This window comes from Fragaria vesca, linkage group LG2 (assembly GCF_000184155.1).
Source record: "Fragaria vesca subsp. vesca linkage group LG2, FraVesHawaii_1.0, whole genome shotgun sequence".
NCBI lineage: Eukaryota > Viridiplantae > Streptophyta > Magnoliopsida > Rosales > Rosaceae > Fragaria > Fragaria vesca.
The window spans coordinates 21,545,422-21,571,246 of NC_020492.1; the positions used below are offsets into that span (position 1 = coordinate 21,545,422).

Here is a 25,825-nt window from a genome sequence, read left to right on the forward strand (position 1 = left end):
CTAGAGTAGCGAGTAATTACGTTATGCCACTGAAAGTGATTTGGGCCTGTAACGTATTTAGTCAACTCATTAGAGTTTAGTCTTGACACGCATCAACTAGAGGTAATAATCATTACTAGAGGTAAATCTAGGTCTAGTCCAATATTCTTTAGTTCACTAGCCTTAGTGCATATTTTGTAACCGGAATATCGGAAAATTTAGTTTACGGAATGAATCTTAGTATTACTGTTATTTATTGACATGACGAAGTACTCATGAGTATCGATCTTATTATTTTAAACTGCACATGCTGAGAGAATGTCAACCAATGAAACGAGTTATATTTTTAAAAACTTTATTGTTTCTTAAAAATTTCATGGTTTTACCAGCGTGCGACGTGTTGGAAAATTAGACATTCTTAATTCGTAAATTATATTTTTCTTATTATAATGTGAAATTTGGATTTCAATGTTACCTTTTTTTGTTATGTACGAACAAATAATATAAAATTTTTGATGACTTAAGTACATCGAATCCGGGATAACAACATACCAATCTAGGGGATGGTTGTTATCTAATTAGAATCTAAGAACATAGTTTAATACTTGGTAAGCATAATATAATTAGAAGTCGTTGTAGGTATAGTTGGTGATCTATTAACAGTATCCATGTTGATCGTATGTGCAGGGTAGGACCCTTATTCTAGAAGCCGGACATATTAACACAAACAAAGCAATCAAAGGAGAGTGACTAATTTAATCACATGTTGTTAGGAGGTGCTTAACTTCGAGTGGTGTATTTGTAATAAGGAAAACGAACCATGGGCAATCTCTTGCCTTTTCTCCAGCCTATTATCCGTGTAGCTTTCAGTTAGCTTCAATCTGATGGCTGCATTTTGAAAGTCAAATATGATGCCAGAATGATGATAATGGCTGGTGTGTTGGTGACCGGAAGTTTCACAGTTTTGGGCTTTTGTTTGTCTTGTCTTTCTATTCAATTTTAGCCATTTGACTAGCGATATATATGATCAGCATACGGGTATATTAATTGGGTTTGTCTGCTATATTGATGTGTATAACATACAAACTGATAAAAATAACTAAAAAAGAGGACTTGAGGAGATCACGTGTAATAAGGGTTGTGTGTTTTAGAAAATTTGTCTATCAAAGTAAGTTTGTATGTCATGCATTCATGTACAACATAATCGTCTATGTTAATGTATCGATACATCAAGTAGATTTTAATTATTTGATTAGATCGACTTGGTTTCAAACAAGTGCACGACCGTATGGAATGAATCTACTCCACTCGATATGTATAAAACTAGTGTACGATTACGACGTTAATATATCATCAAATTCTACGTATGTGTAATTTGGAAGATATAGCTAGTCGATCTCTGGTGTAGTTTATAAATCGTGTAGTCAAAAAAAGACCTCATAAAGACAAACTTTTGAACGCTCTCATTTTCCACCAGAGTAGATCATCACTAATTGACTGAGCTAGAAGACTATAGAGACCGGCTGCTCCCCAACCTTTCTAACATGAGAGTCAGTGTGGAAAAACAAGGACTAATCACTATGCAATTCAAATATTTCGGAAAGAAAACATGCATCTTTTTGACTCGTCCATTACTTCTAGATATGATAAACTAAGTGAAGCAAGTATGCTTTGGCAGTTTTGCTATGGCAAAATTCATGTTCCTGGAGATAGAAACAGGAGATCTGTACCTGTTGCGTTCCTGGAGATTTTCTGAACTCAAACTCACTGATATCTTGAGAATTGCATCTATGAATCTTTAATCACCTAGAAGAATAGTTGGAGGGCTTAGGGTTTTTTCGAGATCTTCATAAGAAAAATCTATAAATCTACCGCTATTAATGTTCGCATATAATTCTTCTTCTTTTTATTTTTTATTTTTTATTTTTTATTTTTATTTTTTTAAAGGTATCAACATTGGTATCCTCAAAGACTTTCCAGGCCCAGAGATCATGTTAGAACGTTTCCTTCCCGCTGGTCATAAAGAATAAATTGAGATTTAACTCCAATTAACGTCGATTGAGATTCGAACCTGGGTATGGAGGTTCCACACCTAGCTCTTACCAACTCGACCACATGTGTTGGTTTGTTCGCATGTAATTCTAACTCTTGTATAGTTTCATCTTTCCTATCTATCAAAGGAAAACGATCTTTGGATCCTGTCTCAGTTTTCTGCATTTAGTCTAGAATTAAATTCAGTTTACCCCCATGAAGTTTGGGAGTAACTTCATGTTAATCCCTATACTTTCAATTTCATCAGTTTACCCCTCAAACTTTTGAATTTTCCTCAAACGTGACCAAATGTCCTATATTCTAGATACTAGCCTCACAGTTAAGGTTAAAATTATCAGCAGTTAAAATAGGGCAAATCGGACCTTATATGTCTAAATCGGACCTTAACTGCTGATAATTAAAGGTCAATTCAAACGGAATATGAGAATTTGGGCACGTCAGACAGAAATTGAAGAGTTCAAGAGGTAAACTGATGAAAATAAAAATGTAGGGACTAACATGAAGTCATCCCCAAACCACAAAGGGAACTGAATTTAATTCTTTAGTATAATACATCAATTACCCAGAAATCACGCTTAATCACTATGACAAAAAAGAAAATCCCATAGACTCGTAGTCATTGAAAGAAACTTCAATGTGAGCATGTGACTACTAACCAAACGGTCTAATTTCCAGCAAAATCCAAAGATGATGATGCATGCATGTAGATGTAGGGGGCCATGATCGTCTAGAAGGAATGCGACACCAGAAACCTGGTTGGTGAAATAGGACAGACAATGAATCATAGGAATCATCATATATATTCATAACTCATATACATGTCTTCTTCTATTTTAGCTTCAGTTTACTTATCCACATCCTCCTCACTTTGAATGGTTGCTCTAGGTTTTAGCTACTTAACTTACCTAGCTGGTTTTGTCAAGTACTTATGAATTTAAGACCAACTTAAAACTGGAGGTATTAGTGGATTTTGCATTTCTATTTTTGGGTATTGCTCCAATAGGCTTGATCACTATGCTAGTGAGGCCTCAGATAATATTGATAATATAGGCAAAGCCATCCTTTTTGTGCTCCAAATTAAAACAGTACGTTCTAGACTGAAGTGGGTTCTCACAAGATCGATTAGATCAATTATACAATATTAGTTCTTAAATCTAGAAGTGGGAAGGTAAAATTACATTTTGGGTTTGTTAAATGTAATACATATGAATTTCTAAATGCATGATCTTGGTAGGTGATCTCTGTTCACCTATCATACTGAGTTTCAACAGTGAGACAGATGTATCTATAATATGATTTATATCCCCAACTCCACTGAATACTGTGAAGAACAAAGAATTAATTGGAGAAAAAGCAAAACCCCATTAGCAGAAAGCTATACTGTATGTGAATGTAATAATGAAGGCTGCTGAGTTGAAAAGTCTCTTGAACCATCTGCATCCTGCAGTCTACTTCAGTCATGTGTATGTCAAGGAGGAAAAATGCACTATAATCACTACAAACATTATCAGGTTCTAAGACTATTAGTCTAAAATTGAGAGAGCTAGCGTGGGAAAATGATTGACGATTGGATCTTGTTTTAACAACACAATAGTTCTTCTTAAGTTAGTCCACAATTAAAACTTGACGATAATTGACACATCAGCTACATTAATATGTCATGAATCTGAACCAGACTCCAACAAATTAACATACATTAAGCATCATTTGTTGTCAGATAAGTTTGCAAGAGAACATTTTCGTCTAAACAATTACTAATGATGGAATCACTCTCTAGCTTGGAAGAGCTTGTACGCACCAAGACCCTTATGCAGACCATAAATGGAACCAGATGCCGCAGCCAAGGAAAGAAGAAAGCACAAAAAGCTAAGGAGTTGGAGCCCGAACCAGTGAAGCGATTTTTTCTGAATCTTGTTTTGCACAATGTGCATCTCTATTGGGATATAAACTATGAGAGGCCAGTAACCGATGGCTCCAAGGAGCGCAAGCATATCTGTGAAGAATGGCATTGCCATGGCAATCACAGTCGCCAACACCACAAAGGATGTTCTCCATGTTAGCCTAAACATGTTTATAGTAAACTTCATGTTCCCTAGTCTGACTAGGTTCTCTTTGGTAACGAAATCGGACTTTGGCCACCTCCTTCCAGCCAACACTTCAACAATGCGAAACACTGGTTGGCATAGTACCTTCTCAGCCATAACAAAGCACATCACAAAATGTCATTGTTAGACTACTAAAGTTCACTTCTTGCAGTCAAAAGCTCAATAGTTAGTAAACATGTTTTCCTCACAATGATCATAATTGGGGGAAAGGTACGTAGTAATGTAGTATATGCACGCACCTGAAATGCACCAACTATGTGCACCACAATACAAAAATTAGCAATATCAAGGAGCCAGAATGCCCAGGGCATATCATCTCCAAAACCAGCAAGCAAGTTTTCCGGTGTCTTGTTGCCGAACGCAGCATAACCCAAGCTACTACACATCATGAAGAATACTGTCATAGTCAAGCCCCCTATCACGACAACCTTCTTCATCACTTTGTTCTCTGCTGGTGATGACTTCAGTGTGTCCTTAAAATCACAGGAAATGCAATGTCACACATGACACAGAAAGGTTTTCCCAAGCTAAAGAGGAAAAGGACAAAATATGGCTTACTTGGATTTCAAACAGGACAAGAGCATACGAGCAAGCAAATGCAATATCTCCGGCTGCTATAAACATCATCCAAATTTTTTCTGACGACGACTGGTCCTCCCCTGCAAGAAAGGTTTTTCCTCCATCCCCTGTTCAAAAGAAACTTGTCATTTTTAGATGCTACTCTTTCAGTTTGAGGAGCTTCGCGTTACATTTTGTGATCTTAATTCTTGTGGAGGGAATTTAAGCCAATCACTCTATGTCCTCTTAAGAATATGGATGAGAAATTGCCTGATATGATCTTAGCAAGAGAGAGCCCAATTCCAATAGTTGCATAGACAAAAGACATAATGGCAGCAAGCTTAGAGAGCCAAGTCAATTTGTGAAAGTTAGGGAGCTGTGATAAGAGAATTTCAACAAGCGCAAATCCAACCATGTGTGGAATGTAGGAAAACATGCATGGAGAGTCTTCACCATTTTTGCGATGACAATTCGACTTCTGTATAGCCCTGAATTGAATAGCAATCAATTTCAAGTAGAAAGGATAATGATGCGGTTACTAGCAAGTGTTGATCGATTATCATTAAACATGTACACTTACACCAAGCTCTTTGCCGTGGTTATAGTGAAGCCAACTCCAATGGTAGCAAGGTCCAAATATAAAATCCATCCACCAATCTTGTGCATTGTTCCACCTAGAACATTAGGAAATCGGACCAAACTTATATCAAATCAAGAATTTCCAATCCATTAGATAAACTTCAGTAGTAGACTATAACTAAAATGGACTACAAATGGATGTACCTAAATAGACTTTGACAGCCTCCATATAAGAGTAGTTTCTCTTGCCTAAAACTGGGTCAGGAAATCTGTAACAATCTGCTAAAAGAGTGGCAGCGTAGCCAGCAGTGAAGGTGCAGAACAAGAGGATGAAAATGCCGGCAAGCCATCCGAGTTGGGCCATTGCCCAGGCTAGAGATAGCACCCCAGCTCCTATTGATGTTGTGATTATATGGGCACAGCCGGTCCATACTGTTCCTGCATGCATGATCACACAAAAGCAATTCAATTACTAGAAGAAGAAGGCCAAACAAACAAACCAGTACTGAACTGAATTCATATATGCATCAGAATGGTAAAAAGAAGCAGAAAAATTGCTTGTAGAGACGAGAATACCTGTCCTTTTGAGTTTGCCATCATCATCCACCAGTAGTTCTTCTTCAGCTTCAGCGATTTTCGCAGGATTGTTCAAACCAGATTCAGATAACTCATGACGAAATCCAGCTTCAACCTCACTCAACGCCATTACAATAACTAGCTTTGCATGTACTCAGAATCACAGACATTACATAAGAAAATGATTGAGGACACAGATATATATAAGAGGATTACTCCCTAGAGAATCGTTTCGAGGTGTGAAAATTTGAAATGAGTCAAATGCCATTAACTGTGCATGACCACTTTAATATCTGTCAGTAAATTATAATCTGCACAACCTAGATAGCTCCCATATATAGATATGGATGAAGATACCCGAGGGCAACAGCAAACTCCATTAATATGAAAGGACCAGTACGTATAGTAGGTAATCTCCTTAATTAATTATGTTTTCACTAGGGAAGTAATTGCATATCATATTGGAATTGGCCATTTGTAAACAAGCTAGGCCTGATTTTAGCATGCATGGCTGCTAAATGGAGGAGCTTCACTGCTCCGTCCAGCCTTCTCGATCAAATGCTATCAATTTTATGAATTTACCCTAGAATTATTATAATATTTACCAAAATGTCACTGCCCTCTCTCTCGTCTGCAAACCCAAATCATCCTCCACTAATCCGCCTCCGCCTCCGCTCGCTTTAGCCGCCGATTGGCACCGCCAAAATCGGAAACCCTAGATTGACTGCGGAGGCCATTGCAGTGGTGGATGCTTTGTGGGTTCGAATTTTTTCGTTTATTTAAGTTTTGTTTAGGCCCAAAACTCGAACACCAGCCCAAACCAGTTGGGTCTGTACTCTGTAGCCCAACATTACTCTCTTCTTTCTTTTTTTTTTCTTTTTTTGGAATGAAAACACTACTCTTGATTTCTTGAAGCATCTGCATATATATATATATATATATATATATATATATGTCCTTCTTGGCTGCGGACGTCCGCACCGAAGGTTTCGATGCGGATTTCTATTTTTGCACCATTTTCTGATTGAATTTCCTCATCTCCACCGTCTAATATTTAGATAATATTGTGTAGATCATCTCTAAAAAATTTCAGCCAATTTGGTGATCATTAAGGCCCTCAAATTAGAGTTTTTCTGGTATGAACACAATCGGACAAAATTCAGTCCGTCCATTTGTTTTTCGAGTTTGAGGGCCTTAACGATCACCAAATTGGCTGAAATTTTGCAGAAATGACCTACACAATATTATCTAGATACTAGACGGTGGAGATGAGAAAATTCGATCGAAAAGTGGTGCAAAAATGGAAATCAGCACCAAAACTTTGGTGCGGACGTCCGCACCTGAGAATTCCTGTATATATATATATATATATATATATGTGAATGTAAATAATAATTTAACGGTTCAGATTCAGAATGATTGTCAGATTATTATTTGGCAAGATAATATTTTTGTATAAACACAGTACTAATTTCAATCAAAAAAGAAAAAAGAACATATATAGTATACTACTAACTTTCCGATCGATCACTCTTTGACTTGGAAGAGCTTGTAGGCACTGAGACCCTTACGCAGACCGTAAATGGAACCAGATGCCGCAGCCAAGGAAATGAGCAAGCACAAAAAGCTCAGAAGTTGAAGCCCGAACCAGCGGAGGGTTGGTTTCTGAATCTTGTTTTGCGCAATGTGCAGCTCTATTGGGACATAAACTATAAGAGGCCAGTACCCGATGGCTCCGAGAAGCGCAAGCATGTTTGTGAAGAATGGCATTGCCATGGCAATGACAGTCACCACCACCACATAGAATGTTCTCCATGTCAGCCTAAATATGTTCAAATTGAACTTCATGTTTCCTAGTTTGACTGGGTTCTCTTTGGTAAAGAAATTGGACTTTGGCCACCTGCTTCTAGCCAACAGTTCGACAATGCGAAACACTGGTTGGCACAGTACCTGCTCAGAAATAACAATCCACATTACAATACTGTATGTCATACATAATCTAGCTAGGGCATCGTTCTTTTCCAAATTAATGTATGTATCTATATAACGTATGTTATATTGTTAAACTATTATCGTTGACGTTTACACGTCAAAAGAGCATGTTATGTTACGGTTACGCACCTGAAACGCACCAACTATGTGCACCACAATACAAAAATTAGCCAAATCTAGGAGCCAGAATGCCCAGGGCATCTCATCTCCAAAACCAGCAAGCAGGTTTTCGGGTGTCTTGTTGCCGAACGCAGCATAACCGAAGCTGCCACACATCGTGAACAATAATGCCATAGTCAAACCCCCTATCACAACAGCCCTCTTCATCACTTTGTTCTCTGGTGGCGATGACTTCAGTGTGTCCTTAAAATCACAGGAAATGCAATGTCACGAAAAAAAATGGGGTACGTAGTTTTCCTATGCTGAAGAGGAATGGCTTACTTGGATATCAAACAGGACAAGAGCATACGAGCAAGCAAATGCAATATCTCCGGCTGCTATAAATGTCATCCAAATTTTTTCCGATGAAGACTGCTCTACCCCTGCAAGAGAAGTTGTTCCTCCATGCCCTGCTCAAAATAAACTTCTCATATTTAGATGCAACTCTTTCATAATTTCATCTCGAGGAGTGGGGGGAATTTGAGTGCAATCTACCAATGACCGAATGCCTTAGAAATATGAATGAGAACTTGCTTACCTGATATGATCTTAGCAAGAGAAAGTCCAATTCCAATAGTTGCATACACAAAAGACATAGTGGCTGCAAGCTTAGAGAGCCAAGTCAATTTGTGAAAGTTTTGGAGTTGTGATAAGAAAATTTCGACAATCCCAAATCCAACCATGTGTGGAATGCTGGAAAACATGCATGTTGAATCTTCACCATACTTGCGATGACAATTAGACTTCTGTATAGCCCTGAATTGAAGCCATCAATTTCAAGTAGAATCAGAAATTAGAACAGTTACCAGGTTGATTATCAATACACACACTTACAGCAAGCTTTTTGCCGTGGTTATAGTGAAGCCAACTCCAATGGTAGCAAGGTTTATATATAACATCCATCCGCAAATCTTGTGCATTGTTCCACCTAGACATTAGGAAATTCGACCAAACTTTTAAACTTCAGTAGTAGTATAAAATAGAAACACAAGACTTATACCTAAATAGACTGAGCTGAACTTACAACCACAACTTTGTAGTAATAACAAGTTTTGCTTAAGCGACAGGATTTACCTAGATAGACTTTGACAGCCTCCATATAAGAGTAGTTTCTCTTGCCGGAAACTGGGTCAGGAAATCTGTAACAATCTGCTAAGAGAGTGGAAGCGTAACCAGCAGCAAAGGTGCAGAACAAGAGAATGAAAATGCCTGCAAGCCATCCTAGTTGGGCCATTGCCCAGGCTAGAGATAACACCCCAGCTCCTATTGATGCTGTGATTATATGGGCACAGGCAGTCCATACTGTCCCTGCATGATCACACAAAAGTAACTGATTATTATTTGATGTGCATACAAAATTTAGAAAGATTGGCATTTCTTCATCATACTATAATTTGATGAACAAAATTAATCGTCTGGTACACTTATATTAAGATTAGTTACATATTTCAATTTCTTTTTTGAGATTTACACCCATATATAATCTTCAACTTTGTTTTTGACTGTTTTCTTAATCTTCACTTAAGTAGCTAGTACAGACACTCTGATAAGATCAACACTCTGATATTTGGTGAGCTTTAATGCATAGAGCTATCTGTTTATTGCATTGATATATACCTGTATCTAAATGGAGGATTTTTTTCCATAATTTCATTGATTTAAATTTTTTTTTTTGAATAATAATTTCATTTATTTATTAATGACAATATTCCATGTAAAGAATGTATCCAAAAGAAATATATATATTCCATATATGTAAAGAAGAACAAGAACATGGTGCACTGTACTGAAGTCATATATGATCAGACATGTATTCGATCATCAGGTAATATGTGTTCAAAATTTTGGTGGTGCTGATGAAATGATTTAGTCTACATTGTTGAATCCTAGCTTATAGATCGATATCGATCTTGAGCTAATTAAATTGTTTGTCATTCAGACCCCAAAAATATAGGATTTGCTATTTCATCAAAAAAAATATAGGATTCGCTAGCTATATGTTAAATTTTCCTGACCAAAAGAAGGGAAAGTAGTGTCTCCCTTTCTGAAACCAATACTCATCAGAATATATATATATTGCAGAAAATTGCATACAGAAGGAGTGAAAAGAAATACCAGTTCTTTTGAGTTTGCCATCATCATCCACCTCTCCAGATTCAGACAAGCCATGTCGAAATTTAGCTTCAACCTCACTCAACGCCATTACAATAGCTTTGCATGTAACTCGGATCGACTACTCAGAATCGTCACAGAGATTAACTACTGGAAAAAAAAAAAATTGATGAAGAACAGAGTATATATGAAGACGCTAGTTCTCTAAAGAGTCTTTTCTGGGTGTGAAAGTTTGATACGAGTCATATGCCTATTAATTCTGCATGACCTCTTTAATAAATTTCTGTCAGATAATTAGAATCTGGACAACCTACTACTCTCATCCATAGATTTATGGAATAGACAGATAGATATGGGATACTCTACTGGTTATATTTGGTATGGTTTCAAGGAATACAGCACACTCCATTAATTTGAAACGACCAGTGTAGTATTAAATCTCCTTCCTTATTATGTTTTCATTAGCGAAGTTGCATCACATATTCACATTATTGGAATTGGGGACATTTGTAACTGACCACAAGCTAGGCCTAATTTTTGCATGCATGACGTGATAGGGTGGCCAAATGGAGAAGGTTAACAGTTGCGTCCAACCTTTGCAAATATACGTGTTTGTAAAGTGAGAAAAAAGCCATCCTTCCTCTCTTGCAATTTTGCGATGTATTTGATTTGCAGTTTTGCTAGCCTTTGAGGACCACGATTGTATGAAAAGGTTTATGAGTCGATATAGGTATTGATTTTCTTCAGATAATGTTGCTTTATTTGTGGTCACACCTAACCAACAAGAACTCTCAAAGGCAGAGAGATCCAGTTACAACACAAATATTCAAATTTTCTTTTGAGCACGATGAATCGATGATCGTATGTATGTATGCATTCCTGAATCGTGTGTTGAGATATCAATTGTAATGCACACAAATTGTCGGTTTTCTTTTATACCGCTATAGATATTGTACATCATAGAATCATAACTATCTATCTCTCGAGCTCGTCACAAAATTGAGTAGAACGGATGCGAGTACATGCATATATTTCAAAAAAAGTAATGCTAGAGACACCAAATATTTATATCAAAATCATATACCGAATGATGTGGCATATATTGTTCCAACTCATCAGCTCTACAAGGAAAGAATATATTGCTTACATGAATTTTCTTTTATTAATTCTTTTGCTATAGAGTTAAATCCAATAATTTCTTTACTAATGTTTCTATTAAAAGATTTAAAATCAAGAAAATCCAAACCTTTTGCACGGCCGTTGTCCTCATCAAGATAAGATCATCTAGCTACCATCAACTTGTTAGATATGATATGGTGAATTTTGTTCTTGTACTGTGATTCCATATTTTTTTTCTCCATTAATTTGTTCGCAGGACTAACGAATAGCTATTGATCAATCAAGTTATCAGAATCCTACATATTGATCTTTTGATTCAATCCTGCAGTTCAAATATTAAAATAGTAAATTGGGAAACGAGAAGATGGTATGGGAGAGAAAGAAGAACTTTTGGTAATTTTAATCAATTATCTATTGAGCTGAGAACAAAAGTTTTAGCTCTCTGTCATACTCTGATCAGAACACCATGACAATGGTTGTGATATAGGTTAACTGTTCGAGGAGATTGTATTTGAGTTTTTTTCCTCTTTTTCGATTAAAGGAGAAATTTAGGTTTATTTATTCTTATCGTTTTAATTCCTTTTATGGTATAAAAATTGCATAATTTTCATATCAACACAATCTTAGTACGTAGGACAATCAATAATGTGACAAGTTCCACATCATTTGGTATTAATATTTGGTATAATTTTTTGGTGTTTAAAGCATTTTCCTTTCAAAAGTAACTTTTTATTGTTATTAATTGTCCATATACCGTTTGGATGTGGTTATGTTAATGGTGTTTTTTTTTTTCTTCTTAAAAATGACTCAAATAGATGATAATACGATTCATAATCGTGTTGAAATCCGAAATTGAAAACCTATCAGGTAGTACAAAAACGACACAAGCATCATGCCATTACATGAACACACAAAACAAGCAAATTAAGATTATGTTTGATCATCTTCTACACACTTACTTAATATACAAGATATAGGCCATTAGAAAGAAAAGAGAGAACTTAATGAGAATTGAGCCCTTAATTATACAGTGCAGCTACCAGGGAGCTTGATGCAGACATATGGAAATTTCTCCACTAATGGATAGCAGGTGCCTCCTCATCTTCCAATTTCCATTGCAGACTCGAGTGGTGTCTTTTCATGCCGACTGCTGCTAACTGAAAACAAGCAAACTTCCATTATTGTAAATATTCTGATGGAAAAGCAAAAATACTAGCCATCAAAATTTGACATCACTAGCAGCTTCTCTATTCATGAGAAAAGGTAAAGTAGTTAATCTCACGTCGTAGAGTCGATAGCTCTGAGCTCTTTAGAACACGCAGCCTCTTTGCCGTGGAAACAAACATGCTGCAATTTTCCAATGAAATGAAAGAAGCAAACGTTACCACTGTATCAAGTGACCAACTAATGCATGTATATATATGAGACATTCTCGAGTCTAGTAGTGTTATTTAAATCTAAGAGCATGTTAGCACACTGGTATTGGACTTATAACTCTTATTTCGGTGTGCGGGATGAGACGTGAACTCTTATAAAACGGCTAGGATTGAAGTAAAAAATAAGTGCATCCAAGTTTAGATCTATAATGATGATATGCTTACTTCCATGGGACATCACCAACGAGCATCCTGTCTCCTTCATTATCCTCATAGAGTAGAGTATATGAATCACTTATCGTTTTGGTCTCTTCCTTGTTCTCTTTTTCAACAGCAGAATAATCTCTTTGAGCTGGAAAAGACAAAGGACAAATTATAAAGTTAAGTAGCAAATATGCATAGTCTTCTATCATAATCACTGGTCTTTTAAATAGCAAACACTAGCAAAGAAGCAGTACTAAGGTTACATGTGAAACAAATTTTCATATCTCTGAGGTTTTAGAGAGATTGACTAACCAGCAAGAAGACCTTGGAAGAGGTGATCTATGGCAGAAGAGAGCTTCTCATAACTATCATAGGCTTTGAGGTTAATTTTTCTTCCAATGGGAACTCCTTCCATGTTGATCTTCACAAACATATGCTCTTTGGTGTTACAGTCTACAGATTTTCCTTTACTCTCCTCCTTCAAAGTCTCATGTGGTGACTGATCTGAAGCCGGCTTTGCGAGGCTTGACTTGTTTGCAAGATTCTTTCTGAATGAACGGACTGGAGGCCACCCTACTACTGGAGCTTGTGAAATTCTGCTTTTACTGAAGTTGAAGAGGAATAAACTCCAGTTATAAGAAGAAGAAGAACACAATATGGGAAAAGTAGGATACTTCCTACAAAATCACTTGGTTGAACTCAACCAGAAGACCTTAACTTCATGACAACTTGAATACGTTGTATTTTAGTTTAACCAACTGATAGAAAAACTGGAAAAAGAGTCAAGTAATTTCCAACCGTTATAATTAAGTAATCAAAAAATTTGAGTACCTTTTCTCATCAGAGCCATTTGCTGCAGCTGAAGTGGGAAATTTTGAAGCAGTGGCAGGAACCGAACACGCTTTCTTATCTGGATGAGGAATCATTGGGCATTTGAAATAGGATGACTTTGGCTGATGCTGAGCAGTATTTGCCAGCCACTTTGTCTCTTCATTTTTGCCCTTAACTTGTGATTCATGACAGACTCTTTTGGCTTCAGGATCAGAAGTAATGAAACCAAGTTGGGAGTGACCAGAATGGTCTTGATCACCTGGAGGACCCAACCTCAGCTCCAGCTTTTTGTCCTCAGATGCCATACCACAGCTTCTCTTATTTGCTCTCACAGACATTTCTTCACTCACATGGAGTTCAGCAAGATTATGAAACTGACCCATTTCTCTAGGGACACTGACTCTTCACAAAACCTAATGCAAAAGAAGCTCAACAAACACTATTCTCAGCCTAAGACGAGTAGCTAGCTAAAACCAAAGTGGTTGTATTGGAAAATATATAGCAAAGTGTGCCAACCATGACCTTTTTAGAGGCCAAGTATAGAGCAAGAAAAGGAAAGTGCTCGAAAGATTCCTAGGCTCAATGTTTGCACTCAAAATGGAAATGTACAGTCTGAAACGCAAGTATCAACCGCGTAGATATTGGAAAATGGGGCAAGTCATATATACATATGACACTAAATATGATATATGACCAAGACAGCATTCCCAAAAATACACAATGTGCATTATGTGCTTGTATCAGTAGTATGTGTGGTGTGCGTGTGTGACTATGAAACAGATGAGACTTGTAATTATGTTTTCATATGAAAAAGAATAGAACCACATGCCCATTTATTCCATATCTGGGAGCCACCAAGTTCCTCATGCCCTTTGTCACTTTTTGTTGCTCTTTTCTTCATAATGCATGCCTTGCCACATAAACTAGCAGGTTAACTACAGCTGAGCTAGACTAACTCCCAGTTTAGTTTTTGGCTTGCATTCAACTTCAGAACTTCAAGATTAATCAATGATCATGAGTAAACTTAGCCTGAGTTTGCCAGGGTACGTACTTGTGCTGATCTAGCAATTAGTTTAGTTTTGCTAGTGCATTTCTGAGTGAAATGTACAAATCTCTATCGACAATCAGTTAGCCTGTCAAATGAGCTTCAAACATGTATGCATGATAGGAGACCTGGATTTAATATACTCCGTAGAATTTTGAAGTGCTACTACTGACTTGGATAGATTCAAGAAACAGTCAAATATGTGTAGCAGTAGCAGCAACAGGTAGCACTATCCTGTAGTTTTCATGTGGAAGACTTCATAGTCACTAAAAAGTACTAGTAGTGGTCCTCTACTCCACTAGCTTAGCTAATAATTAATCTTGGTTACACTATAATGTGCTTCTTAAAACCCTAGCCTTCTATTCCATTATACACAGCTGGGAACTGAGATCTGATAAACTACCTGCAGGTTTTTAAGCTTAAGCTGCTTTACAGACTCAGGATTTTGAAGGATCAAACATTAATCCTACTCTGGCATGCTCTTGCTATTGATGGGTTGGTGGGGAAAGGTTACCAGATTATTAATCTCATAACCTTTTAAGGTTATTATCATTCTGTTAATTAATCTTGAAATTAAGCTTCTCATTTTATTTTTTCTTGAAAAGAAGCAACTGAGAAACTGATGATGATCAAGTGTTCAATGAATACTGAGCATATTTGCAGATGGAGCAAGTCATGATCATCATCATTAGCAAGGCCAACCCTTTTCCAATTACCATCTCTAGTGGGTGCTGGACCCCTACATCCCACTTATAAAGATATCATATCACTCACTCCCCTCAATCAGTCCATCCTGATAAACCCAACTTTCACTTTAGGTCCTTTTTTTTTTTTTTTGCTTTCTCATCTCAGTCCTCCCTTTAGTTTCTTCATTTCTTGATTGTTGTTATCATTGCTAGTTTTCCTGCGCTCTAACAAACCTTCCAATATGTTCACAATGAAAGCCATGCTTGGTTATTGATGATGGCTCTCTAACATACCTACACCTATTCATGCATCTCTGATTCACCTAATATGAATTCCAAAATAGCTAGCTATGGTGGTGTCTTTGTGATAATTACAACCGCTTGATTACTACTTTTATGACTAAGACAATCTTAAACTATATAGGCTGATTCCTCAACCCTTCTAATCGATCGATACCCTACTAGAAAGTTTAGTATGTACAAACTATATAGGTCATGACTCATGACCTCCCTTGTTATCATAAGATCAGGAAATTAAGAACTACATGCTGAACATAATGGCAATTAAATGACAACAAAGCTGGAAATTCATTTAGTAAAAGAAGAAAGGCCTTCATACATATTGCAGGATAGCTCACAGAGGAGTAAAATTTGCATTATTGGTAAAATTTGCATTATTTTTCGAGCATTACTTCATATATATAACCAAAACCCAGTATCTGCATATTGCAGCAGCTAAACTTGAATATGGTGCCCCCTATAGTAAAGTATATTCGACTTAGCTAGGAGTCCACAAAATTGACGAAGTACATAGTTATCAACTAGTTTCTCCATATAATCAACTTGGCACCTCAGGCAATCGCCAATCTGTGGGGCGTTCAAGACCTTTGAGCCATTCCAGCTTGTCTTCTCAACTACAAATGAGAAAAGAAAAATAGCTCCAAGAGTTAATAAGTAGGTCTAAGACAGCGCACAGTAGCCCAGAGAGAAATAACGAGTCTATGTGTACCTGAAAATAAGTTTCAAGCTGCCTCTTCAATGCCTCATGCTCATGTTTCACTCTCTGGAAAGCCCTCAAGCATCTGCAAAGATCAATCATAATCATGAGGCCCCAACAGGAAGAGAGAGTGAAGAAATAGTAGTAATAGTACTGTTGAAGTGTACATAAATGAGACATGTTTGCTTTACCCTTCAGCATTTCCAGCCAGACAAAATTCTTTGAATTGTGTGCATTCATTCTTCACCTTTACAGCTCCGATGCTGTTAGAAATCACAAATTTATTAGTACAACATTGGAAACAAAGAACAAGTAGAGCTAGTATCGGTTTTAGTAGAGTGATCAACCTTGAGCTACTACCCTTGAACTGGTGCATGTAATCATCCAGCCTGGAGAAATCCATAGGTGTACTATGCCTGCAAAATTCATCAAAAATCATCACTTTTCATCCTTTTCATTACTACCAGGATACTGTTAAGCTATTCCCATGCATTAAAGGAAGAGAAAGGCATATATGGCTGTTTTATGACTTACAGTGCTTGATCAATCTTTTGGAAGAGTCTAGCCGAGTCTTTGTAGAACAATGTCACAATTTCCTCCACAAAGTTTGGGTTACTATCGTCTTCCAAATCCTCCAGCTGGACAAATTGCTGCTGATCCAAGTAATGCTGCAAGGTTAATCAAGCAAAGCATCATTAAGTATTGGGCGTTTATATGGGCCGAAGTGCTATAACCGAAAGTTGGGCCTTGGTGGAATCAGGAAATAGAGCCCTAGACAAACCTAGGACATCAACACAGTCACCAGAATATATAGCACAACTGCTCTCAGTGCCATACTAACCAAAACAATAGCAGACAATGACAGTTCGATCGGTTCGTTGGGTTGTTGAATTCTTATTCATTTTACGAAAGAGAAGATCAAGGCTTTGTGTTTCCTCATTGGTTGTTGAATTCTTACGATTATTAGTCCCAAGTGATGGCGGAAGTGAATCAGGGGAATAATGAATAAGGATTATGATAGGTTAAACCCTCTAAAACCATGAAAGCATGTCATTGTCAGAGAAAAAGAAAAGACCTAAACCCAACAAAACCCTCCCTAAAAAAAATAGAAAAAAAAAAAAGAAAAATGAGAAAAGATTATGAACCTGTTCAATGAGAGAACTTCTCATGTGGGCAACCTGGCGTCGCAACTGGTTTCTGTCCATTGTTCGTTTATAAGTATACGTAAAACGAGACTGAAATGAGGAACTGGAACTAGGATATGGAGCAGAGTTAGAGAGCTAAAATCTCGATGGACTGGAATTGTTATATTATGGAATCATGGGCAGCCAACCTTTTTATAGTAAGTTCTGCAGAGAGGGAAAGGGTACCTTCTGAAATTAAAGGCAGAGAACAAATCAAGGGTGTACGTGTCAGAAAAATATCGTTGCTTGTTTATCCATTTTGGGTATCCATTTGCTTATTGGTATTGCAAATTTACTACGATGTATATGCATGAAGATACATAGAACTAGTGGTATCGAGAAAAATATCTTTGCTTGTTTATCCATTTTGGGTATCCATTTGCTTATTGGTATTGCAAATTGACTACGATGTATATGCATGAAGATACACAAAGCTACTGTCAAGAAAAATTGCCCGTAATCTAGTGAAAATTTCCTAAACAAAAAAACTCGATAATCTAGCTATGAGCTATTGACACTTTGACAGACTAGAGAAAAAATAGGAGGTTAAATTTGTAATGGAGAACTTTGATTGCAAATCATGGTAATCAAAACAGAATGGATCCAATCACAGATCTCATTAAACTTATGAGTTTTGAGGGTATTGTTAGTGGTAGAATTTACCAGACCAGAGCAAGTAAGTTGTTCCAAGTATTTACTCATATGATTACTTTTTTATTCCTAAATTATAGTGTATTTGTGAGAGCGTCAATAAAAATTCATGTTTGTATTTTGGTGAATGAATTCGAAACCTCAATTAAACATGTCGACATAGAGAAAAATCTGGTGATAAACACATGTATTTCCAAATGTGGAGTCGAGAAGGGCGTGTCACACAGACAATGTCTACTAGAAGGCACACAAATGACACATTCGGGGCCTTTCCCAATCTCATTCAACTTTGGAACAAATCCTGGAATCTTTCCTCTAAGGCTCTAACGATGTGGACTGTTGGCAAATGAACGTCTCACAATTCAGGAAGTTATTTGGGAATGCTTCCCAGCAGATATAGATACTACTTCTAGATTCCGAGGTGCTTATTCTCCCCTCCTTTCTAATCATCCCATATTTGGGTGTAAATATAGGAAATGTGATCATACTGACCACATACATCTTTGGTCCTCAGTAGACATCAGGGACCCAGATTACCCGAAAACTACCCTAATAAGATATAGGCCAGTGTTATTAACACATTTTTTTGTGTCATTAACACACCTCATCTATTTTTCTATTCACACATTTCAATTTTATTTACAAACTTGTCACTTAAAATTGTTTCATAATTGGTTCTCATTATAAATGAGGTGTGTTAATAACACAAAAATGTATGTTAATAACACTAGCCTAAGATATATATAGCATATGTATCAGTACGCTTCGGAATACCAGGAAGTGATGGGAAATGAACACCAGGGCACTAATCAAAATCTTGCAACACAAGAAAACCAGAGGCCAGTTGCTCATCAGCGCGTGGAATGATTTCCAGCCGGAAATCACACGCGGGCTTGATCACTTTCCTCGCTTTCATCTTTACAAGATATCACTTGGGAGAATGTCACTTGTGTTCTGTCCTCAGCTTTGCAAGAAATCAACCCAAGACATTTCAGTAAACAAAGCTTTATATCAATAACAGGGTTCGAGTAATCAAGTTCTTTTATGTAAACACTAACTGGTAAATTTGAGGGCTGCTAAGAAAGAGGAAGAAATCAAAGAAAAAGTAATCTCAGTAATAACAACTCAAATGAGAATATAACCTTTTTGAATGGCTAGTTATCATTTTCATGCCTTTCTCTTTCTCTGCACTCTTCAGGAAATGTTCAAAAGGGAGAAAGAAAGAAAGAGCAGAAAGGGGAAGCACTTATTCCTAATGAGTCTGTTCTGTAGATGCGTGGTCACATCTCCTCTTTTGTAAAGAAACAAGGCCATGGGTGGATTGAATGGGATGAGAATATGTGGTTTTATGTTTTTTCAATCATTGGAAGGATTGATATTCTCTCTTTCTATCATATGTTGATAAGAATCCATCCATCCACATATATGATAAACTCATACCTGTCCTGTAGGTTTAGGCCTCTTTCAAGCAGATACGAGCTTCCGAGAAAAAGTTTCTCCAAAATTAAAATTTCAAAAATTCGAAGTGAAGACAATACCTTTTAGGCACAAATGACTTGTATTATCAACTGTTGCCAGCGGACAACCTGTTAAACAATGCTGGCAGATCATTTTCAAAAACATAATTCTGGACAACTAATAATTTCATCAGCTGCGACCATATAGTCGAGTTATGACCAACTAAACAATGATTCCACCTGATGTTCATATATGCATTATCACAATGGGACATTATAGATGATACTAAATTAGACTCAGCTTCAGTGGATATCAGTGCACACACATGTAAGTGACCATAATATTTCCATTAGAGTTTCAGTTATCCTATTGTAACAATGTTTTTCCAAGGAAAAAAGAGGCATGGCTTCTAGCAGACAAAGGACAATTACCTGATTCTAGGAACAGAAAATATTAATCATGAATAATCACATTCTACTATATTTTAACAGAGAAACTATCAAATTCCAAAATAATATTGAATAAAAAATACACCTATCTGGACAGAGGCAACTCCATCAATTAATATTCGAGGCCTTTCCCTTAAAAATCTTTCCACTCATCAAGAATATGCTTATGGCTGTTATACTCCCTAAAAATTGTGGTGGGGTCATCCGTCATCCAAAGTAAACTTTAAGTTTCTATCTTACAGGTCAATTCACATGGATTCTCCCCGCAGCATCAGTTCTGCTCATCTCCGCAAGAATCCCATAGCCTGGTATACATTATTGAGAGTAGTATCAGCTATATCTGAAGCTTTTGTGGCACCTTCTGCCAAAATTCCATCCAAGTACGCTGAGTCAGAAATGATTTCCTCGTAGCGAACCTACAAAAGTAGAGAATGAAGATGATGCCAGGGAACACCACAATCAATGATAGAATAATATGGTACACTTAATGACAAGTGAAAAAGATCGTGTCCAAAAATGAAAAGACCGGGCGAATCAACAAAATGATTGGACATAAGACATCAATATATCTTTGGCCGAATAATACAGAGGCATGCAGCCTGAAGCATAACAACAACCAGCAAGCAATATAATACAATATTCCCCACCAATCTATTGTGTGCAGTTACATACCTAAAAAAAAAAGTGAATTGCCCAACAGCTAAAAAGGGAATCATCTCAGCGGAACTGTTGCGGGATCGGGATCAAGGAAATTGATGCTTAAAAAGCATTAACATGCCTTTGGAGTTTTGATTTTTTTTCTTTTTTATTTGTTATTTTATTCTGGGGAGGGGACAACATATCAAGATATGGAGGGGAAAAAATCAGACATAACCGCAGTAAACAGTTGCAAACGAATCTAGAATTAAGACATAACCTATTATGACTGTTCCAACCTAAGATCTTAGGAATACCAGTGCTCGTTGCTAACCTATAATTAACACCTTACTAAAGTGCTTCAAATTTAGAAATTAAAACCTGGATAGGATTCAGATGATCAATCAATGCGTCAGCTAGGAGGGACTTAAATGTGCCCCAGTTCATATCTTGGCATTCTTGTGCAACTTCCTGCCATAAAAAGGTTCACTTGTATATCATATCAGGCCTAGTGCAAAGTTCATAATTAACAGACTATAGGCCATCTTCATATTCCCAAAATTCTTTACAAACAAATTTAGGCACCACACTGATAAGACAACATGAATATTATTACCTCTTTTGACTTTCCCGATATGAGTTGATATATTGACAGAAGATTATTGCATTCAGGCCTTTCTGGATTATCAAATTCCATGCTGTAAGAATTACCCATGAAGCAAACCAAAAACATATTAGTTGACCTCCGACAAACAAAGTCAAAACAGAGCATCATAAAAGAAAAATATCCATGATGCAGAACATCTAAGAGAGAAAGATTCAAGTGATTTGGAGTATAGATATTCACCCTGTAAATGAGTCGGTTTTGCACCTCTTTATTTTGTTTGATATTACCTATAGAGCAATTAAGACACTTGGATCAACTTCCAACTTCCTGAGGGCAATAAAATGAAACCAAAGGAGAAAGAAATCGAAAACAAAAAAACAAAATAGGTAGGCCACAAGGACCAATAAAGTACTTAACTAATGGACGCCAAGGTATGGATCTTGTCAACCATTTACAGCAACAAGAAGTGAAATGAGAATGATGGATAAATGGTCTGGCTGGAATTGCACAACTCTTGACTACTTTAACTATTCTGAGAAGTTTCCACGACAAAAATAGGAAAAAGATAAACTATTACCTCTGTTTATGCTCTCTAATCTATACTTCTTATAGTAATATGACAACATCTATAAGCAGCATCAGATTAATGAGTGCGAGGCAATCTAGACTAGGGTGTGACAGTCAACTCAACCTCCATAATCTCAATATACATATAGAAATAATAGAATGATGCAAACTTACACTTGATGAAAACACTTGAGGCAACCTTGGTTATGTTAAAATTAATGACAATTGATGAAAACAGAACACATCGTGAGTGCACGGTAATGCTAATAAAAGGATCCATAACAATCCAAAAACAAGGAGTGGGCAGATTTCTGTTTCTCACATCTTTTTGGTCAAGAAGATTTATCCGTGACTGATCAGAAGGCGCAGACTTGGACATCTGTAATGTTGTAACCAAAAGATAAGTCAGTAGGTAAAAATGTAGGATGGCCTCTATCATATCCTCAAGTGCTTCATAGTCTTAAATTATGTTAAAATTGTAGTCTATTCATTTTCTACTTTGATTCTACAACGATATTTCATTGTTAACAATAACATAAACATCCCATAAGAATAAACATTATTGTGAACAGAAAAATCAGATGTACATTGTTCTGCTCTAAATTGATATGAGAACTCAAACAGTCAAACAGGAACAACCTTGGAAAGACCATCAGTAAGAGACATCACTCGAGCTCCAACTGGTGGTATAAGAGGCTCAGGGACCTGAAGAATAAAAGGTCATAGTTATTACTCTTATAATACTAAGGAGCTCAAGTTAACATTAGCAACCAAAAGGAAAATTCACCTTGAAAAGTGCACCTCCTCTCCTGCAGCAACATATAAGTACGTATTGTTAAGTCATTGAGTTAAATGGAAAACTGTCATGTCTAAGTCGTGGATAATCTCATGTTTGTAAGTTGTAATTAATTCTCACCCTCCTAACTTTTTCCATTTCCGTCCTCCAAATAAATTATTAACACGATCAGCGAGCTCACGTGTCAGCTCCAAATGCTGCTTTTGATCTTCACCGACCGGGACAAAGTCAGACTACAGAAGCAAACAGGAAATCATAAGAATAATAGGTAGCATAATTGTTAACTATCATCAATACATACAGTTAATCAAGAACACACATAGAAGCATTGAAATTGCTAAAAGTATTGCATGATTATTACACCTTCAGTGGTTGTAATAACTGCAGTGCTTCTATGCATAACTCAGCTGATGCATCAAACAGGAAAGGAACCCAAAATCTCAATCTGCACTCCGTACTGAGGAGAGAGATAATTATCTGATATACATTTTAGATCCTATCTGGAAGGTTTGAAACTTACCTGATATAAAAGAATATCAGAAGCCATCAAAACAGGGTAAGTCAAGAGAGCAACACCAACATTTTCATCCCCCTACAAACAAAACCAAAAGATAAATCATACAATTTAACATGTGGAAACTATAAAACACATAAAACCGGCAATCTAAAGCTACTTCTGTGAAGAACTACAATAACCAAATTGAGATACAAAAAATTTCATAAATGACAAAAAGTCGTAAAAATGCTAGTGAAAAGAGATAAGTTGATCGATTATGTTTGTCTGATACTGTCAATCATAACAGGGTGAGAGATAAAAACCCTAACATATTGACCATAATAATTTCCTATTTGTATACTCTGTCATCACTTCCAAGTAGATTAGATGCAAAATTGATGATAGAGCTTTCATACAGTTATAAACGCACCGCCTTGCGTGATTTCTCTTTAAACTGAATCATTCTGTTAAGCCATCCAACAGGTGCTACGGAACTTAAAAGCCACATAAGTTCAACATGGGCACGAACATGAGACTGTACAAAGACAGACGCCTGCACATACAAATTCATAATAGAACATAAGCAAAAGTAAAAATCTTCTAACAACATCAGAAAGGACCAATATTCTGCCTTGGACCTTGGAGGTGTCGACTCCACATGCCAAATAAAGAGCAGCTGTATCCCTCGTTGCCTTCGATAGTTGTTGTGCATCATACGGTAATGTAATCTGTGGGAAGGAAAACAAAAACTTTGAAACACTAATAAGAAAATCAAAAATCAGATTCGTTTTCCAAGCATAGCAAGACAAACCCTGAACCTATTTCTCCATGTATTCATAGATTTACAGTTTGCAGCTTCAAGAAAAAAATAAATAAATAAATAAATATTCTGTGCTATTAGCATGAACATTATTTCCACAAATACCAAAGCACGTGGTACAAACAACAAGGTCAATGGATCTTATGAGCAAATGATTCTACTCTAATCTATCTGCGGGTATTGCATGCGCAAGCAATAACAGAAGTTGAAAGAAAAATATATCACACCACAAAGTGAAAGATGTGAGTTGAGGAACTGAAAACATACCGCATGGAGATCCACGATGAAAAAGAGAGTATCATATGTATTCTGCAAGCAATAGATGCCACATTACAAATCAGCTAACCGACTAAACACATCAAGATTCCATTAACTATATTCCAAACCACACAATCTGGTGCTACCTGTAATGTAATCCAGTTTCGTATAGCACCGAGATAATTCCCGAGGTGAATAGTACCTGTAGGCTGGACTCCAGACACTATCCTCTTCCTACAAATAGAGGATTCCAATTCAATAAAACCTAAATACAAATTTAATCAACAGCAAGCTGAAATAGTTCAATTTAACCAGTATCATATACAATGTAGCTAAATATAAGACGGAACGTGTATGAATTCGGCAGTAAATAGTAAAAAAAATGGAAAGGATTACTTTACAGTGGTCGGAGAGCTCTCGGAAGCGGCAGGTTGCGAGAGCGAAACACTGCAACAGCAACGGAATCCGGCGGCGCTTCGTGGACTCGGGAGCCGACTCTGAGGAATTGATGTCGCAACTTTCAAGCGCCGGATTTGAACTCCGCCACCGGCGCGCCTGCTGCAAAATCAAAGCGATACAAGAATGTGAGAACTTTGTGATGGAAATTGACGGCGACCGGAGAAGAGAGAGAGGGAGAGAGAGAGAGAGAGAGTTACAGAGAGGAAGCGAGGCGAGGAGAAGAGGTGGAGACGGTGAGGAAGTGAGAGAGGACTAAGCGGCCCATGGCGTCGTTGCTTTGCTTGGTTTCGCGGCCTTTGGGAATTTTATCCGACGCTCTTTTATATGTGCCTCAACCGCTCACGGATTGACTGGCACCAAATTACCGTTTTTCTTTGTTCACCAAATTACAGAATTACAAAGTATTTTCATCTTCTTTTTCTCCAAGATTAATTGTAGCAGTTGAGATGTTTATCTCATGTAAAGTAGGTATGTATTGTATTCTTGCTTTCATTTTCTCTCTTGATCGCCTCATGCAATCAAATGAGGTTAATGATATTCCAGAAATGTTGAACCTCATGCAATCAAGCGAGGTTAGATTTGTCCTTCAATCAAACGAAGCTCACCACTTCTATGCATATATAACTCCGCATGCGACGATGTAAAAATTCTTAGAGGAACTGAATTTTTTTTTTTAAATGAAAATGACCAATTATACTAAATGGTTGAGATAAAAAATATATATATTTGAAAAATGAGTGTAATAAACCAATTAATGGAAAAGTCATCAACTAGTCTTTAACTAAATGGTCCTCATTACAACCCCTCCATATATTAAAGTTCAGCGGACAGTACCAAGATAACATGCCACCATATGGGATCGATAGAAAGAGCCATCTCCTGCGACATCTAAAATTTAGACCGAACTAGACGGTAAAAGCCCCAATGGTACTGTCACATCCCGACTCTTAAATTTTTACTTTATTTACTAGTTTGGTATTAATAAGAGTTTTACCGTCTTCGTCAATGAGTTTATAGTTTAAAGGGTCCCTAGAGGGGTTTTGGGGGACAATTATTTCGAATAAATTATTCGTA

At 36.9% G+C, this 25,825-nt stretch overlaps 5 protein-coding genes across 5 annotated transcripts; all 5 read right to left on the minus strand.

Annotated features, from left to right (window-relative positions):
* Positions 1-3,797: 3,797 nt before the first annotated feature.
* LOC101299744 (amino acid permease 1-like) lies at positions 3,798-5,979 on the minus strand. The gene is made up of 7 exons (XM_004292794.1): positions 5,850-5,979; positions 5,478-5,711; positions 5,275-5,368; positions 4,965-5,182; positions 4,695-4,822; positions 4,376-4,609; positions 3,798-4,220 (listed from the first exon to the last, which is right to left on the minus strand). Exons 1-7 carry the CDS (start codon positions 5,977-5,979, stop codon positions 3,798-3,800), a joined length of 1,461 nt encoding a protein of 486 aa, XP_004292842.1.
* Positions 5,980-7,256: 1,277 nt separating this feature from the next.
* On the minus strand, positions 7,257-10,605 carry LOC101295678 (amino acid permease 1-like). The gene is made up of 7 exons (XM_004291110.1): positions 10,116-10,605; positions 9,075-9,308; positions 8,835-8,928; positions 8,539-8,756; positions 8,283-8,410; positions 7,971-8,204; positions 7,257-7,799 (listed from the first exon to the last, which is right to left on the minus strand). Exons 1-7 carry the CDS (start codon positions 10,201-10,203, stop codon positions 7,377-7,379), a joined length of 1,419 nt encoding a protein of 472 aa, XP_004291158.1. The 5' UTR covers positions 10,204-10,605; the 3' UTR covers positions 7,257-7,376.
* Positions 10,606-12,045: 1,440 nt separating this feature from the next.
* On the minus strand, positions 12,046-14,449 carry LOC101295972 (auxin-responsive protein IAA26-like). Its single transcript, XM_004291111.1, has 5 exons — positions 13,643-14,449; positions 13,124-13,416; positions 12,833-12,959; positions 12,514-12,578; positions 12,046-12,388 (listed from the first exon to the last, which is right to left on the minus strand). The coding sequence occupies exons 1-5, from the start codon at positions 14,023-14,025 to the stop codon at positions 12,330-12,332; spliced, it is 927 nt and encodes a 308-aa protein (XP_004291159.1). The 5' UTR covers positions 14,026-14,449; the 3' UTR covers positions 12,046-12,329.
* Positions 14,450-15,942: 1,493 nt separating this feature from the next.
* LOC101296256 (histidine-containing phosphotransfer protein 4-like) lies at positions 15,943-17,661 on the minus strand. The gene is made up of 6 exons (XM_004291112.1): positions 17,516-17,661; positions 16,905-17,038; positions 16,718-16,786; positions 16,562-16,633; positions 16,383-16,455; positions 15,943-16,287 (listed from the first exon to the last, which is right to left on the minus strand). The coding sequence occupies exons 1-6, from the start codon at positions 17,573-17,575 to the stop codon at positions 16,252-16,254; spliced, it is 444 nt and encodes a 147-aa protein (XP_004291160.1). The 5' UTR covers positions 17,576-17,661; the 3' UTR covers positions 15,943-16,251.
* Positions 17,662-20,101: 2,440 nt separating this feature from the next.
* On the minus strand, positions 20,102-25,040 carry LOC101296539 (tryptophan--tRNA ligase-like). Its single transcript, XM_004291113.1, has 15 exons — positions 24,949-25,040; positions 24,689-24,850; positions 24,439-24,526; positions 24,302-24,343; positions 23,853-23,942; positions 23,645-23,767; positions 23,239-23,310; positions 22,839-22,951; positions 22,710-22,731; positions 22,562-22,627; positions 22,245-22,301; positions 21,596-21,642; positions 21,365-21,446; positions 21,130-21,219; positions 20,102-20,528 (listed from the first exon to the last, which is right to left on the minus strand). The coding sequence occupies exons 1-15, from the start codon at positions 25,014-25,016 to the stop codon at positions 20,394-20,396; spliced, it is 1,257 nt and encodes a 418-aa protein (XP_004291161.1). The 5' UTR covers positions 25,017-25,040; the 3' UTR covers positions 20,102-20,393.
* Positions 25,041-25,825: the final 785 nt, after the last annotated feature.